This window comes from Tympanuchus pallidicinctus, unplaced genomic scaffold (genome assembly GCF_026119805.1).
Source record: "Tympanuchus pallidicinctus isolate F22 unplaced genomic scaffold, pur_lepc_1.0 scaffold25, whole genome shotgun sequence".
NCBI lineage: Eukaryota > Metazoa > Chordata > Aves > Galliformes > Phasianidae > Tympanuchus > Tympanuchus pallidicinctus.
In genome coordinates this window covers 6,190,954-6,209,041 of record NW_026294742.1, presented here as the reverse complement: position 1 = coordinate 6,209,041, position 18,088 = coordinate 6,190,954, and the positions used below count along the sequence as shown (strand labels likewise).

The following is an 18,088-nucleotide window of genomic DNA, read 5'->3' as shown; positions in this document are numbered from 1 at the left end:
AGAAAATAAAAGTCCTAGTTCTGAATGCCTGGAACCGCTAGAGGGCATTGTGTTCCAAACCTGAATTCCTAGGAAAAATTCTCTTTTTATTCCATTTATAGCCATTGCCTTAGAGACCTGCTGTTACCTTCCAGCCAGACACGATCTACCCATACACAGCTGTTAATCCACTCATACGTAGCTACAAATATTTGTTCTTTGGAGAGACTCAGCCACAGGAAGAAACGAAACAGAATAAAACACATCCAAACACCATCTGAGCATGCCATCACCAACGTGCTATGAATAATCCATTTGCCAAGAGAAGAAGTATCCTCCTGTCCAGAAGTGTGTGCAATGACAGCGTTTGCTGGCCGCAAACACAGCAGTAACTGCTACGCCCACTGCTTATTTCGAGGCTTAGAGATTATTATAGGCCAGAGACAATCACATTCTGCTCATCAGCTGCAGCTGTATTCACTGGCAGTGAATTAATCAGCTTTCTGCCCAGACACCTCCCAGAGTGGCGACTGCGGGAACAGAAACGATCAGGACTCACAGTTTGCCCCTGTACCATCGCAGCCCAGACTGGCAATTTAGCAGGACCTGCAGCCCCCACTGCAACGTGCCAAAGTGAGACGAGGAGCCAACGTGGTCCCTCGGCTGCTGTCTCTGCTGAGAGGCACAGTCTAAGGAGGTAAAATGAGGCTTAAGCTGCTGCAGCTTCATTAAGGGCTTTCTCAGCACCAGAGCCAGTAGCTCTGCTGGCAGGCTGTGACTCTGAGCAACAGACACTACAAACACAAACCAGAATCCTGAAGGACTCAGCACTTGTTTTCAAGAGGTGGTAGAGGGGGAAAAAAGCATGACGAGGGGCAAAGATATATGACAATAAAGGTTAAGGTATTTTTATTATAAAAGTCTATACAATGAGCACCAGACATAGCAATGCAATTACATCTGGTTTAGTTATATATATATTCCATATCTATATATCCGTATAGATATATAGGTTTTGCTTTTACCAAAGTAAAACTGTTATATCACAAAATGCCTAATTCTACCATTTATTTATTGCTCAACAAGGATGGCACAAAACACACTCATAGCATAACTGTTGCCATGCTTATCTACTATACTGAATAAACAGCCAAACACCGCATAACAAACACAAAGCAGCTGTTAATTCTGAATTGGAATCAGTCTGGTCACTCACTCACTTATAAAAATATTGGAATCATATAGATTTAAGCATTATAAAGGAGGAATATATTATTTAAAACATTTAAATAGTGCATATTGACATTCTGCATGTGGTATATAAAACACAAACATTCATGTACAACGCTATACAGTAACATTAGTTTCAATGTTGGATACACCCGTGTCTGCAGACTGATAGAAAAGGAACTGAAGTGTACATTGCACAGTGAAACTGAATCAAATTGATACATGGTCTCAGGATTAGTTGAACCTCACAATTCCCTACGGTCCCACACCATTTTGCCATTACAAAAAAAGGCATACCACCAGTGCTCAATAGTTTTAGTGCTTTTCTTCTCAATTCCAAAATTACATGTCTACAAGCAGAATAAAACAAAACGGGAAGTATTCTACAGTACACAGATGAAACCTGAGCACTAAAATGCTACTTTCAATCTATTTCATATGCTTCATGACAGAATAGCAAGTCTATGAGGTTTACATGCTCGCCACTTTTTACTTGGAGAAAGTTCATTTTTGGTCTTTCATAAAGCAGTGTGAATAATAGCTATGTTGCCATCAGCCAGCCATAAAAACATGCAGTGAGAGTAGGTGCATGCAGAACATGGCCACGATCAAACTGATACACTGAAGAAAAAAAACTGAGAAAGCACCGATTAAAATTAACACTTAGATTTTGCCAGATCAAAACCAGCTGCTGAGGGCTGCTGCAGAGCATAAAGCTAGCTAAATCATCGTTCAGCACAGCAGATGTGATACTCAAAACATTATTTAGTTTCAACTCTGAAGCTAAATCATGCAAGGCCCATAAACTGTTTTGCTTATATCGTAAAGATTAGATATTTATTCTCCAACTGTAAAACAAAACCGTGATAAACAGCAGTAATTTCTTCACTCAAAGCTGTCAGTTCACCCTGTGGTGCACATCAACACGCTGATTTTAGCCCTTGATAGCGTATGTATTTCAGGTACTGAGGCTTTTTAACTGACCTAAGCCAGCACTTTCCAGCTGGAGCTACACAAGTCTGAGAACATCACGTTTCTCATACACTGTAACGTGCATTAAGTTCCTCAAATCTGCTGAAAGAGGAGATGCAGTATCCAATTCAGACAAAACACTACGCCACCACTAGCTGATCAACAAGAACCAATAAGACTTATGACAGTAATGTAAGTCCTGTAGGCAGCACGTGATATAACTTCTCAGTTTCCCAAGTTTTAAAAGACACTGAGTAAGGTCACTTTCTCCTTTGTCCACTGTCATCTTTATCCAGATGGAAATGTGACCACTAACAAGCAGAATCCATAGATGTTAATTATTATGGTTATGGATGCAATTTAGATTACTAGAAATTGAACTTGTTCCACAGCTGTTCTTTGGAAGGGATTGCAGGTTGGCTTTTAAACCTTCCAGGAAAAGAGAGATGTATTTTTAATTTGCTTTTTTCTCTCCCCCCTACAATAAAATAGGCAACAGGAGTACTTCAGTATAGCATTACAGTATAAATAATTTCTTCTATAATGCAAAAGTTAGGTAATAAAAGGCTCGGAGTTCTCAAATGCCAAAGAACAAAATGCTATGGTTGTTTTAGAAGGTGGATGCATCCAAAACAAAATAAATGGATGGAAACTGTGTTTGCTAAAGTTGGATAGCGCAGTCTCAAGCGTACAGATCTCATTTGCTCTCTAGGCAGAACCCACTTACCCTTCAAGCAACTTAAGAGTGGCACCACAATAAAGTGCAAACTGTATTCTTTCAACAGCGCGTGAGATACGAACACAAGCACTCAGTAAGTACAGGGTAGTGTGAGCAAAACCTTGTTCAGTGGTTTGGAGGAACCTAAGTTAAATGGATTTTGAAGAATCTTGTTTGCTGATAAGGACTTCTAACAGCCTAAGTTTGGCTTTGATCTTCTTGTACTCCCTGTACTCATCAAGCATTGGAACCCGATCTTCTTTCTGTACATTCCTGTAAAAAGAAACACAGGTAAGCTTCAGGGAAATCCTCCACGATGCAGGAAATCAAACACACGAGCAGAAATGTGCAGTTATCTTAGGAGAGAAAGAGAAAGGTCTGCCAAATGGTTCATCAGCAAGAGACCATCATATTTTAGGTCCTTGTAGTTAAAACTGCCATCACCAAAAAGCCAGACTGACAGTCCAGCAGCATTTACCCAGCACAGGTAAAAAAACCATTCTCTTAAGTTCTGGAGCTTTTATTAACAGGATATGAAGGCTTTCATTTCAGGTTCTGTTTATACATCAAACAGAAACGCAAGTCAATTTAAATGAATCTAAGCTTTCACACTATGTAGACTGACACACAAATTGATAGCAGAGAACTGGTCTCAAATCAGTCTTATATAAGTAAGATTTATTTTTAAGCCAACCATTCATTATTAACTTCATCCCTGGCCATTAAAGTCAAAAGGAGTTACGTCTCAAATTCAGCAAACATTTGACAAAGCCATGACTAATGTATGACTAATTATCCATGAGTTTTTAGTTAAATGAGAAAACAATAAGAAGTGTATTGAAATGAGTCCAGAAAGTGATTGCCTTTTTCTTAACACGTTATTTTTGTTTATGAGGTGATGCACCCTGAAAAAACTCTTTGACGCTACTTTCATTTTCATCGTTATAAACAGTAACAGATGAAACAAAACTACACAGCAGGTTTCCTCCACTATTACAAGCACACAACGTCATCTCCGTCAAGAGATTGTCTGCAGTAAAGATCAGATATATTTCACTTGGCAAAATTCATAAAAAGCTAAAGAAACATTTGGCTGTAGAAGTGAAGCTGCTGTCCAGCATCTGCTTTTGTGCTGAACCAACCTTCCATTCTGCTGATAAAACTCCTCTTCAAATTCTCGTAATGTCTTGCGTAGCTTTTTCTTTTCAGCTCTGGCTTTCCACAGTTGCTCCAATAATTCAGGCCTGGAAAAGACCATCGGCCATACAATGGAACTGAGGTTCTTCAAAACTTACTCAAAATAACCGAGCTAGCTGGACTAATACTAAATTCACGCTGCTTGTAAGGACAACAGTATCTGACTGTGAAATACTAAGAACAACTAATAGTTAATAAAAAGGTGCACATTTTCTGCTCTCTACACAGCTTGAGTAAGCTGAAGAAGATTTAGAAGACACTAAACAATTCTCTGAATACAAAAAGAACTTAGACAATGTCAGAGGAAATAATGTTTGCTCAAGCCAAACAGCTCCTGAGAACTACCAAACACTCATTCCTTCCCACCCAGCATCACATCTGGTATCACGACTAAATGCAATCCGTGCAACTTCTGTGGCACAATTTTATACACACATAGAAGCAGCTCGGGTGCTTGACAGCCTCAGGTCCCTGGTCAGTTTCTCTTGGCCATCTTCGACATCAGACTCCGAGTTCTCAACCGGGCTCAAAACAGACTGTGTCTGGACAGCAGACTTTAAGATATCATTCAGGTCTGCGGACAAACCATCACTTTCCTCCTCTTCTTCCTGAAACAGAAAGCAGCAATTCAGAACAAACACAGCACACTGCCTTTCCCTCCTACAAGGGCTGGGAGATGCATTTCTAAAGACTGCATTGCACGCACCTTAATTTCTTCAAAAAAGTGGGCAGTTTCACCTTCAATGATGGGCTGTAACATCTGCCCCCGCCTCTTGGTTGATGGGGAACCCTGCAATATTTCAAGCTTCTTTAATTATATGCAAATAGACACGAAATGATGCGCATGGTCAGAATTCTGTTCAAGTCACCTCATACCTAAGGGTCTGTTTTCTCCCTTCCAAAAAAAGGCTACAAACAGACTTAAAGAGCATAAACAAAACAGCCTTAAAATCCAAAAACTCAGTTGGCCGAAACAGAAGTAAATATTGCAGCTTATCATTCATGTAAAAAGAACTGAAACTCTAATACTCTTCTTTGAGCTTTCAATACAAAGCAATTGCCCAACGTGTTCTGAACAAAATTCATAAAGCTCAAAGACATCTCTGGAATTCACTCTCGTTCCTCTTAATTTACAAAAAATGAAGCTATGTAAGGGCATTTTGTATCTTCTGCCATGAATGTGGTAGGAATAATTCTGCCAGTTTCTCTTTCCAGTCTACTCTGAAGCCCAACAAGTGCTGTGCTACCTAAAAGTTATCTGCATCTGTTGAGTTTCAGCCTAACCACATGCTGCTGTGAGGCACAGGTGCTGTTGTTAGCTGCCTGTTACACACATGCCATTATGCTCTGCTCATCTCTTACGGCTGGACAGGATAAGCACTTTCAACTGATGAACTATTAGAACAGGAGAAAGGCAGAACATGAACACACAGACAGTGACCTATCAAAGAACTTCTGTGAGTGAAAGGAGCTTCCTGCTGCTTGATTTCCATGCAGGCTTCAGTGTATATGATTAATATCCCCTGCTACCCTAACAGATATCTCATGGAAGCAAATGTCTTGTAATTTAAAAAGCAATTAATGAAATATCTGGCATAAAATATAGCCTACCTACAGGCTACCACTGAACTATTCCTGGTAATTACAGAGCTCCACTTATCTGTCTCATGCATTTCAAAAGCAGAAGCCTGTGAAATACTTTGTCCATTGTCTACAGCAAGAACAGGAACGTTGTCACCAAGACCTCTTCTGAATTTAAAATTCTTTTGGCTGAATATCGACCATCAACTTGGTTTCACACTTAAATAAAAAAGACTAACATTTCTAAGACTATGGACAACATGATACATTTGAAGGGCTTTAAATGATTTGAAAGGCTGGATTTCTGATACGAGAAATAAGGCAAAACCCAACCAGTCAAAGACACCAAAACCAAACTGTGGCTCGGTAGTCATGGAGAAATGCTAAGGTTATCAGAACAAATTCTGTGCTTATGGAATTCAGAAATGGATACTGACATCAAGTTGCTCTTAAACTTAAAGGGGACTACAGTTGAAATCGTGTTTTTCTATAAGAACAGCTATTCCTTTTTCCATATGGATTTTGAGTCATCTTGAACTGATTTCTTTATCTCATTCTTTGGCTTAAGGAGCTGGTTAAGAACAGTGAGAGTCACAGACTGCAGATTAAGTTACTGCTGAGTAAGCCATGCCCAGTTATTTAAATCTGATAGAGAACTGTCTGACTGTGTGCAGTCCCTTCCTTGTGAACGGGTCAGTAGTTAATATCAAAATCCCAAGTTTGAGTCAGCAAGCAAGAGAACAAAAAGAGCTAGGTGGTTGTCATTCCATAGCTGCCTTATAGGTCACAATAAGAAAGGTTAATTCAGTCATTTTACACAATAGGAAAAACTTTTCTTCCTTATCTCTTCAAGAGGGGAAAGAAAGGGAAGAAAAAGCACTGCAAGCTAGGAGGAAATGAAGCGAAAACATGATGAAAGAGCAGATGATGTACAGATGCTGCAAGCAGGTGTCAATAACATGATTCCCACTAAGGAAACAAAAATGAATGAAGTGATTTCAATGGCCATCTTATCACTCCTGCCTCTGCACTACAGGAGAGGCAAGCTTCATTACAACTGGTGTTACTCTTCTTTGGAAGACCAATACAATACACACTGCAGATCGGTACTGAGCACAGTGACTTGCAAAGGACTCAGCCAAGGAAAGCTAGAACAACTTGTTTACTTCCACTGGGAACTATTTACTTCCTCAGAGCTGTCAAGGTAACAGACAGCCTTGAACTGCTCTGTTCTCAGCAGTAAACCAAACATCTCAACTACAACACCATCTCATATCTTCCAAAAGAAAGACATGCTTTATTATTAGCTCTTCTAAAGCCATACTAGCAGTTCAAAAGGGGAAAAAAATATAAATAGCATGTTTTACTCACAAGAATAGGAGTAATGCTTGCTCTAGTTAACATTTGTTTTACAAGTCTGTATCTGTCATAAAGTGGCTTCACAATATGTCTTTCTTCTCTAGTAACCTAAAGGCAGAGAAACCACAGAATTAATTACACCAGTCACTGAATAATACTCAAGCAAACAAAGCATTATGCTTCTCATGCCAGGCCACATCCATTCCAATTAGGAACATAAAACTAATTTGTGTGTATGCAATGGAGCTTATGGAAAGAAAAGGAAATAAGCAGATGTTTATTTCCCCTCTTATTTTTCCACTTTAAACTTCCTTTAGAAAAATACTGAGTTAAGATTTCTTAGATGTTAGATGAGCTCAAGTAGAAGTAAACGCTCTGAAGACCTTAGAAAATAGGGAAAAAGGGCACCAAGAGCTGGGGGAGAAGACTGCATAACTTGCAATGACGATGACTCTACAGAAGTGACAGGGGAAAAAAAAAAGATGAAATTGCAGACAGGCTTTATCTGATACCTGATTGTACGCTCAGTTCTTGGCTGTTATGTTTACTAAAAACAATGAGACTTGAAGGTTATCATCACCAGTTACTGACTTTTTCTCTAAGGGGCTCATAGGCTCAGTACCAACAGCACTAATGCCATTTTTCTTCCTGGGCTTTTATAACTGAAAGGCTTGCTCAGATGCATACAGAAGTGCTGATTACTGAGTTGGTGCACGAAGTCCAGAAGACTGACAGAACATTAGCTGGAAGCTTCTTGACTGGACAAGCAAATGCTGGTCGCTGTCCATGACTAAAAACTCAGAACTCTAGGTGCTAGCTGCCAGTTAGTTCCTCCCACCACCTACTTCAGAAGAGTGTCTCAATTTTTAGTTTTGTGAAGGCCATAATAAACTTACAGACCTTTTCCTAGGAAATTCAATAGTATCTGTGATTTTTGTTAAAAAAAAAAAAAAATAACACAAAGATTACTCTGCTTCACAGACAAGAATGGCACCAACCTATACAAATTACTTTGCAAACTCCAGTAAACCTATGATCTGTGAAAAAGGGCCTGTGTGTAACGAATCAATACACAAATCCTAATTTTCACAAGTTCATGCAGTAGCTTCATTCGATGGCAACATGGAAACAGATCATTGTTTGGAAAAAAAACTAGGTATTACTGATAATTATCACTACTCCTGCACAAGAAATCCCACTGTCTAACTGATGCACATTAGCATCGCCGATGAAGTAGAAGAGGAATTACCGGTCGTCCATGCTGACTTTCATAATACAGGAGACTTTTCTGGAGAGATGTTTTCTCTTCTACCAAATGGTCCTTTGTCATTTTCTGTTAGAAGAATTGTTCATATTAATCAAAAGTCACTTCAGCAGCTTTGTTTTTTTACTGTATCAGCTATAAACACAACTTCACCAAAAACTGAGATTAATTAATACCATACATCCCAACTTAATCAGATTTAAAGCTGCTCAATGTTGTAATCAGACACCAGAATCTCACGCTTACTTTTATATCTTCTGGCAAACATCTCTCAACTCGTTTTTCCTTCAATCTTTTCAAAATGAGTTCAAGTGTAGCTTCCTTGGTGGGCTTCTTCTCTTTCTGCACGACCTGCATCTCATCTCCATTTTCTTCTTCTTCTTGGTCAAGAGAGGAACCAAAGCTTTTTGGTAGAGTGTTGCTTCGTGGACGTGTTTGAGGTATGAATTCTCCATCTGAGCTCTTCTGCTTTGCATCTGAAAACAGAAAAACTACTTAATCTGAAAGTTTAAGAGAACCAATTCCCTCTGTTTAACTGCAAAATAAGGAACACACGTAACTGCATAGGCAAGATTTCTCTTCTAAAAACAAAGCCACAAAAATAAATTTGATTTTGCTTTTGGAATAGATCAGAATCTAGAAGTTAAAGATTTGTACTGTCCTGTGGAATTGTGCTGAATGAGTTATCACTTCTGTTTTAGTCATACATACATAATTTGTTTTTGTCAACCTGAAGCACAGCATCCCTTACCTTTTATTTGCTTTCTTAATTTGGTAAGGTCAGTCATCCATTTTAAAACTTTTGGATTGGCTGCAATATCACTGTAGGAGGGCTGAAAAGTAATATAAAGTGTTATATGAACATGCTGAAGATCATTTATAAACATTTCATAAAATACATGGCAATATTTATGGCAGCAAAGGTGACTAGCCAACATAATGAACACTTGTTAAAATAAACTTGAAATAAGGCATCCGAAGTTGATCCAGAGAGAGGTAAAGATGCTTTTGTTTTTCCACTGGCTTCAAATATCCCTTCAGTCCAACTGAACTTCAACATTTGCTCACCAGGTACTTGGGCATGTTTTCCTCATCCTGCCATCGTCCACTTTTGCAGAAAGCAGCATGTAACAAAGTGAGCTCAGAGTTCTTCAGTGATGAAACAAGAAGGGACTTAGCTCCACCACACAGCCATTTATCCTGAATAAAAGCAGTAACTTACCTTACTGTTCTTCTCCTTTTCAAATTGTTCCTCAAATTGCTTTATTTTTTTCTGTAGTTTCTTGACAAGCTGATAAGGCGTCTTGTCTTCCCTTTTGTCATCTTTCGAGCTGAAGGACGCTCTTCGTGTTCTGTATGAAAAACATTTTAAAATGTAATTTCAAATAATTAAGCCAGTGCAAACAACACTGGGCTAGCAGATGACTAACTTGTTTTGGTTTTCTTTTTCAGTTCATAATATATTCTTTTCAGACTTTCAGTCAGAGCTTCTTACATACTCAATCACAACGCTACCATCCGCTGCCTTCAAAATGTGATGTTATTTTCTCCTGTCTTCAATACTATCCCTAACAGAAATAGTTCTGTGGTGAAAAACACCATTTGAAATTCAAGTACTGTCAATTACACTGTCATGAAAACAGCTCAGATCTTTCTGGTGGCTAAGTTGCTTATCTAAATTACAAGATTATCAGCACTTCTTGAAACATTTGGCACAAAACACAGCCTCATCTAGAAGCTTCCACTGAACAATCCTTGGTAATTAGGCAGCTCCACTTATCTGTCTTAGATAGCTCAATAAATGCTTATCTTAAAAAAAAATAATAATAATAATAATATCCATCATCTGATCTGTTTGACTTCCAAATACATTTCTGCAGCACGCAACTCCAGTCTTGAATCACCTTTTGCACTTGCTTAGCTCCTTCATATTTGTGCCTTATGAAAACTCTGCATTTCAAGACCAACCAAAAGGATTTTCTAGCACACACATTACACAAGGTGCCTGAAATACCTCTTGGTGCAGCCAGTGACGTCTACATAATTCAAGATATTACTAAGATATACTAATCTAATTATCTGCTGGTGTAGATCCTTATTAGTTTCAGAATGAGAACAGCTATTAGAATCAGCACTTTTCTGCGGGTCAGTCTCGTACATCATTTTGACAGTACTCATCAACTGCAGTCTGCCACTAACTGGAGAGCATTTGGGAAAGCATCTTTTGCATCAATAAACTTGTGACAGAAAATTAGGAATTCTGAAGTTGGTCTTTCCTGTTCCAAATTTTCTCATTTTTATGAGCTTATTTCTTCTCTAATAATCACGGTGATTTTTCTCAAATGGCTTTTCATATCAGTAGTATGATGAAGTACAGGCCACAGGTTATTTACAGCTTTGGAAGTCCACACAAATAACTTCCAGCTTCTATAATTACAATGCTGAGTTAAACTGCCTTGATCCTCTACAGCAACAAGAGAACCTGCATTAAAGGACCCTACAACTCCACTGTACTGTGTCCCACCTCTCTCCTTTTAACAGTTGATGCTTTTCCTTAACCCTCCTCAACAAAGGCTTTTCAAAGGCCAAATGAAGAACCTTCCCTGTTCATCACTGCATGTTTTTGTTGCAATGCTCTTTACTGGGAGTGGATATACAAAACAAACAGGAAATCACACAACATGAAAGTTGATACTCATGCAATTGGAAAAAAAATTACATAAAACCATATCACAGCATCCACTAAAGCCTGGCAAACAAAGGATATAAATAATGGCTTCGGACCAGGAAGTGTCATTACAACAGGTTACCAGAAGCCCAGTCTGAACGCCAGGGAAAATCTGTCCTATTTTTATATTCTTTCCTTAAGCATCTGCCAGTGGCCACTTGGAGAGACAGCCATCCCAGATGAATCTCTGGCCTGACCTGGGATGGCAATTCCCAGGTGTGCAAAACTGCCAACTGGCTGTGTAACGACACATCTGACCTTGGTGTTCAGTTTGTGTCATACCACAGAAAACTTCTGACGTTCTTAAGCAGCTGAATTTTCATACCAGAAGTAACTGCCACAACACCCACCAAATTGCACTCAAGTACATACCTAACAAAAGAAAGTGCTTTGGATGAAGAATCCAATGTTTCTGGATCATGTAAGAAACGCTGGCTTTGCCCAAAGTCCAAACTACGGTGGGACAACATCGGGTGACAGTCCTCCTCCAACGGATGATTAGTCATCCTGCCAGCCTGTGGGGAAAGCTGAGCTTCTCCAGATTCACTGTCTTCCTGCCAAGATTTGAAAGCAGGAAATGGATCTGTAAGATAAAAAAGGGAAACAAAATGGTACTTGTCTGTTAACAGAACTATAAAGAAGAATCAAGAGGAAACAATTGTTACGTGATACTTAGTCTTGTATGCTATAAAGGATGTAGTGTCATACACAAAGTGAATAAAAACAGTGGAATACATCAGAAAGCTACAAATTCTGTCATATAACAATTGAAAGAAAAACATACTGAAATGAAGTATGCACACTAGGATCCCTTTTTCAAAGTGTTTCTTAGGAGTATGCATTTCTGAGCAGTTCAACAGTGTAAGAGAGCATTACTTATTTACTTATCAGAAATGTTACGTTAGAAGAACACATTTATTGCCTGTTTCAGTGTATTGCTACGGAAATTAAGTTCCACGTGAGCTCTGAAAGATTCTCCTCTTGACTTTGAACAAGGCAAGCCTGACAATACCTCTTCAGGTACAATTCCACTTGCTCAGCCTTTTTAAAGGAGCGTTGGTGCGATTGCTTTTGGTTTTATTTGTTGCTGTTGTTTGTCTGTTTGATCTCTAATGAAGGTATAGTTTAAATCCATCTTGACATCACTGAGAAAAAGAGATTTTTTTAGTTTGTGGAAGGGGATTTTCAGGCAGGGGATTCCAAAACAATTTACTATATGTATTTTTTAATAACCCTATTAAAAAGTTGGTTGTGATCCCTTACAATTCTCAACCACGGCCGTCTTGCCATCTAACAAAAAGCTGAGAAAGCCCTCCAAGCACTTTAGTTGAAAATCTCCCCCTTCCCTTTCAGAAGTTTGCTTAGTATTTTCCAAACCAGAAATCTTGAAAACTGGGTTCAAAGTGTGCAGAACAACAATAAAACCCACAACGGAATCTTTGAAAAATAAATAAATGGTAACCCTTGTACCTGCTTTCCAGAGTGCATCCACTAAGAACTGTGGAGGTTTTGCTCAGGGAGTTTTTTTGGTGGGTTTTGTTCTTTTTTTTTTCTTTTCTTTTTTTTTTTTTAAAGCTAGACTCTTGCCTGCTTATGCAGTACAAGGTATAAGAAGGGGGCCCTTAAGGAGGAAAAATACTGCAAATCAGAACATTCCCAAGGTAAGGGACAGCAGGTGAAGGGTTAGTTAGAAAGCAAACCATAAACTATCAAAAGGCAGATAACTGAATGTATGGCGAACCATACTTACCCTCCCCTTCTCTCTGCAGATGCATTGTTTTGAAATCAATGAGGGGAAAAGTGATAGGGCATGGCGCTAATAAAATGAAAAAGAATGGCAAAAATACTAAAGTGAACACACAGCACAGTCAGAACAAACCATACATAACATGTAAAGCAGGAAGATACAGTACCAGGGGAAAAAAAACCCGTATTTTGAGCCAGGCTCTGAACACTCTCAACTGCCAGGCAATTGCAGTGGCAGGTAAGGATGCTCAGGCCTTTGTAAGCTTGAACTGTTTACCAGAAAGGTTTACAGAACTGACACAGGAATAGTAAAGACTTACTGCCTTTAATAAGAGTCTCGTGCATCTTCACAGTAACAAAGGACAAGTTCTATATGTAGTTCTGCCCATAGCTTGTAAATAAGAGATGGCAGTAACTTTCAAAAAGTGGACAAATGCAGAATAAATGCACTCAGATTAACCAATCTGCATTTCCCCTGATTAAGGCAGCAAGCATTTCATGCTCATTTTCAAGATTCCCATTGACTACAAGTCGTTAAGTGTGCCATCACATAGGATTTAATAATCCAAACCTTTAGAAAGATTTGGGCTAGCAGATTTCTTTGCAAAGCCAATGTAATTGAACAGAATGCTACAAGGACTTGCAGTGCCTCAGATCCCAACAGCCATTCTAAAAAAGACTGAAGAATAGCCAAAACTGAAGACTTCACCACATGCAAATACCATATCTTGCAAAATACCATGATTTTATTACTGAGATTCACGTAATGTAAATTTATTCAGATATCCTACATTCTCTTTGAAGTAAAGATATACATGTATTTGGATAAGCAATACCAAAGTAACTTTTATGAACAGGTTTAGAGAAATAATGAAAATGGAATCCACAAGTGTACTGAGAACACGTATTAAACATGTACTGAAGGTTAACACAGAGACTGTAACAAAACATAACATGCAAGTAAGCGACGTAAATAAATACTGACAACATAAAGCAAGTATTTCCCAACCATAAGTGAGGGATCAAATTACAAACATCATCATTTCTAAAGGGTCAAAAACAAAGTATGGATTAATGCAGGGAATTCGTTTGGAAAACAGCCAACTTCAGTGACAAATTAAGTTATTTTAAGCTGCCACTATTTGAGCTTTGGGAGCTTTGTGTGCTGGCATGCTGCAGTTTCACATTGCACTGCCGCAGCTCAAAGGTACATAGTTTACTTTATGAAATTTAACATTAACATTCTAGCACAAGATAAAAGTAACCACATTCATTCTTTGTTACTAGTGTCTTATTAATGCCTAATGACCACAATTTAAACGCATCTCAAAAAAATAGCTGTCACTGGAACCGCCTGCTTCAAGTTAAACAATCCCTGGGTAGTGAATCTGCACTAAATCTACCATTTCACATTGAAAATGAGTGGACGGGGGTCATCCTCCTGCTGGTGACAGTTTGCAATATTTAAACTAACAAGTGGACTTTTCTTGTAAAGTGCAGATTGATGATTCATGACAGGAGAACAGCAGCATTTAAAGAACATGTAGAAAGACAAGTAGCTAAGATTATCAACGAGTGTTTTGCTGTGGTTAGAGTGCAGAGAAGTTACGCTCTTATACAAGTAGGACAGCATAAGCAGTCATTTCCACATATTTGAGCAACCACATTCAATCAAGTCAGAAGTTCAGGGGGTTGCTACACATGAAGGCCATAAAGAATAAAATCATAAACCATATTTCATACTTCTTGCTTTCCCTGAAATCATATTCATCGTTAATTTGTACTTGAAAATTCAGGCTGTTTCAAGTTGTCCAGTGACAAGGAAGCCAACACTGAACATTTCTGATGCTCAAGACAAAGCAACCAACAGACTTCTCAGACTAAATCAAATGCAAATGGCTATGCTTAGTAGTTCAGTGATTTTGTGTCAAATTCAGCTAGTATGTGAACTTCAGTAACTTGGATTGGAAAAAAATAAATCACAAAATTCAACATGAATATCAACTGCATCATAAAAATCAAAGTATTTTTATGAGGACTCGTGAGAGAGAGACCAGAGCATTTTAAGTCACTTGAAAAATACATAAACAATTTTTGCACGAAGCTTAGACTCTTTTGCTTTCTTTGGCTTTTTTCTTTTTTTTTTTAAAGTCCCTTCTAAGTTGCAGAAAAATCTGCAACAAGAGGAGACCTATGCTGTACACAGTAAGATTGGCCAAGTCATAGAGGAACGTTTTATTCAGATGAAGCTAAAGGGAAAGTGGATAAGTTACCAGAATGCTTCTCCTACTTCATAAAGTATTTCATTTATTCTAACTAGCTGAGTATATTGTGAATTAAAGGGCAAAAATTACCTTCCCATTTGTCTCCATCAGATGCATTCTTCAGATCCAAACGTGGTACTTGGACACTCAGAGCTTCCTCAGGAACAGAAACGTCACCATCCCCTGACACCTCTGCATCAGTATTTGCATTGAGATCACAAGCTTTGGTACTTGAATCCTGTTACAAATAACAGCACAGAACAATTTCATTCATTCTTATTTAGCAGCTGAAAACCAGGTCAGTATTTAGTGCTGCTCCTCACACTTCTGGAAGCTCTTTAAAAAACAAAAAATAATTTCCTTACTCAAGTAAGGTGCTCCCATGTTTCATAAGGATCTGTAAACAAGCTTCTTCTTCCCTCCCACAGCATTAGCCAATTACTGGCATAAACAAAGTATTTCTTACACGAGATGCATGAGCATAAGCTTGCTGTGATGCCCAAAATTTCCAAAAAGCTGGACAATGGGATCTGACAGATCTGACAGATCTTGTGGCCACCCAACCAACACAACACAGACTTCTAAGAGCTACATTTACTGGGATTTTTTTTGCATCTCTGTATTTATATGTATAAATGAAATTATCATCTTACCAGAAACATTTCTGAAGATGTTCTATCATTGCCATCAATCAAAATACTATTTTGCCTAAAAACAAAACAAACCCAGTTATCATTTTAAATGCATTTCATTCTTACAGACAGAATGCATTTTCAGCAGATATGTAATTGATTTCCTTGAAGTGATCACTAGAACTCTGGAGAGCAGAAGTTAGGTTGTTTGGGGGTGGCACCCCTGTTCTTCACAGTTTCCAACTGAAACATGTAAACAAGCAATTGCACTTCAAACAGCCTGGAAACAGACACAGCTCAAACAAGGAATAAACATTTTGAAACAAATGAGCTCAAACTGAACACTCCAATCAGTGCTGAACTCAATTGCATATGAACCTAAAATTTTCTGGCTAATTACTGTTACCAGCATTAATTCCCAAATGGCTGAGTGGTACACTGTGCCAAAATATATTAAAGAAATAATCTTGTTTGTTTTTCTTACGTTCTCAGAAATTACACATTCTGCCAAATAAGTGATAAATGAAAAATTCCTACCTTTCACTATTATTTTCTCCATCAACATCTGCATCTTTATCACACTGTTTCAATAATACATCTGCAGGCTGTTGGCAAAAAGTACATTTAGAAAGATTGAAAATATTTCTGTAATTGTGGACCACAAAAAAGCCCTCAAGAATGAAAACCACAAGTTTCTATGCATGTGTGGAACTCACACTGTTTAACCAACGCAATACTTCCACATTTAAAGCAAGGTCAACAATTCAGTGCATTACTCACTAGAAGACCAACAGTGAAATCTCTTCAGACTCAGCATGATTGGTTGTTTTTGTTTCTTAAGGTAGATACCAACACTGTCCCTGCAAATTGTCAGAGCGTGAGTTTTGGGGTGACTGGAAATACTTACTGCCACAACTCTGAGTCTCAGAGAGAACTGAGTGGGATGCAGATTTGGGCTTGGTGTTGTATGAAATGAAACAAGTCTGACAGACTTCCTAGAAGGAACTTTTCATCCCAGTTATTACATAAAACAGCAGCAGAACTAGAAGGGGATGAGGATATGCTGGCATTTTTATGGCACCATCTCACAGAACAAGTTCAGATTAATTAACATCACCATTTTGTACACTAGAAGTTGGCACAAGAAGATTGCTTTAAATATTTAAGCCAAGGCCCAAAGAAGGTATTTACCTTCTTTGAGAAGCACCATCTTTGGGAGAATGTAACTGGAAAAATGTTTTGTATCCCTCTTGAATAATATGCTACATTTTATTTCAGATTTTAGAAAGCAATCCCAGCTGATCTTTAAAATGTCTGAAAATAATATTTTAAGTTGCTCTGAGCTCAAATGCATGTAGCATTCAAGTATTTTACATGGCAACATATTTCCCTTCCTCACACACAGCTCCATCTCCACATTATTTCCTCAAGCCAAATTCCAATTCAAGAAAACAATTTCTTAATAACAGCTTTTCTGCCGTAGAGAATCACATTTATTGTAGCTGTAGAATCAGCTGTTCCTTTTTCCATGTCAGACCTAAAGCAAAGCTCATGTACAGAAGCTCATCTTTACTCTCCTGCACCCCCTATGCAACACCCAAGCATCATGCTCTCCCTTCACATTCTTACTGCAGTAACGTTCTTTTAGCCCTGAAGTGAATGCATTTCTTAAAAAGTATCATTCACATTTCTCAGGTGTTCTTTTACTGAAAACACTGATACAGAATACAGTGCACTGGAATTTAGATTTATAGAATTAGATTCTAAAGCAATATGCAAGGATAAAGCTGCGAATGGAAGCCAACTTGTTAGGTTATTCAGAGTCATTTGAGATCCATGAAAGAACACAGTTGCTTTCTCAACTTTAACATCAACTTCAGGCATCATTAACATTTCATTTTCTGAGCAAAACAGTTTTAAAAATATATAAAATGTTCTATTTTTACTAATATCAAATCCTACTATCTGTTCATACAGGATAAACAGATCTTTCTGTATATGGACAAATGGTCAATCCCAATACTTCTTAAGATGACAGGTAAACATTGAACTCTTCTCAGGAGGCCACAAGTTTAGTTTTCTTTTTTCTTTTGTGTAACACCACAAGTACAAGAGCTCTCAGTGGGATGGAGGGGGTCGAGCTGTCAGCTCTGCAGAATTCAAACATCTCAGCAAAGAGGTTCAAGGAGAAGTAACAGAACTATTTCAAGCAGACAGGAAATGAAGATATGCTGAAAAGAGGAGGACACCTATCCCTCTCACAGACAAAAACTGTGAGGAGAAAGAAAAGGCTGAGAAACAGCCAATTACAAAACAGTGTCTTCCTGTTACAATTCTCATATTAACATTCTAGCACTGCTTAATACAGCAGAAGTTCATACTGTGGGCTATGTTACTGTCACAGCCCTAGACCCTCTT

At 38.3% G+C, this 18,088-nt stretch overlaps 1 protein-coding gene across 5 annotated transcripts in view; it reads right to left on the bottom strand.

The window, feature by feature from the left end:
- Positions 1–863: 863 nt before the first annotated feature.
- Positions 864–18,088, bottom strand: part of FAM13B (family with sequence similarity 13 member B) — a 40,220-nt gene continuing 22,995 nt past the window's right edge. For 3 of the 5 annotated variants that reach the window (XM_052689535.1, XM_052689537.1, XM_052689536.1), the window contains exons 12-25: positions 16,208–16,275; positions 15,692–15,746; positions 15,129–15,276; positions 12,779–12,844; positions 11,401–11,611; positions 9,523–9,652; positions 9,052–9,133; positions 8,547–8,776; positions 8,286–8,369; positions 7,049–7,144; positions 4,803–4,886; positions 4,532–4,704; positions 4,042–4,143; positions 864–3,172 (exon numbers count right to left, since the gene is read on the bottom strand). In XM_052689535.1, the coding sequence (XP_052545495.1) occupies positions 3,049–3,172; positions 4,042–4,143; positions 4,532–4,704; positions 4,803–4,886; positions 7,049–7,144; positions 8,286–8,369; positions 8,547–8,776; positions 9,052–9,133; positions 9,523–9,652; positions 11,401–11,611; positions 12,779–12,844; positions 15,129–15,276; positions 15,692–15,746; positions 16,208–16,275 (1,653 nt within the window). In that variant the 3' untranslated portion in view covers positions 864–3,048. The remainder of the gene's footprint in view (positions 3,173–4,041; positions 4,144–4,531; positions 4,705–4,802; positions 4,887–7,048; positions 7,145–8,285; positions 8,370–8,546; positions 8,777–9,051; positions 9,134–9,522; positions 9,653–11,400; positions 11,612–12,778; positions 12,845–15,128; positions 15,277–15,691; positions 15,747–16,207; positions 16,276–18,088) is intronic. The other 2 variants (XM_052689539.1, XM_052689538.1) reach the window with 2 other exon arrangements.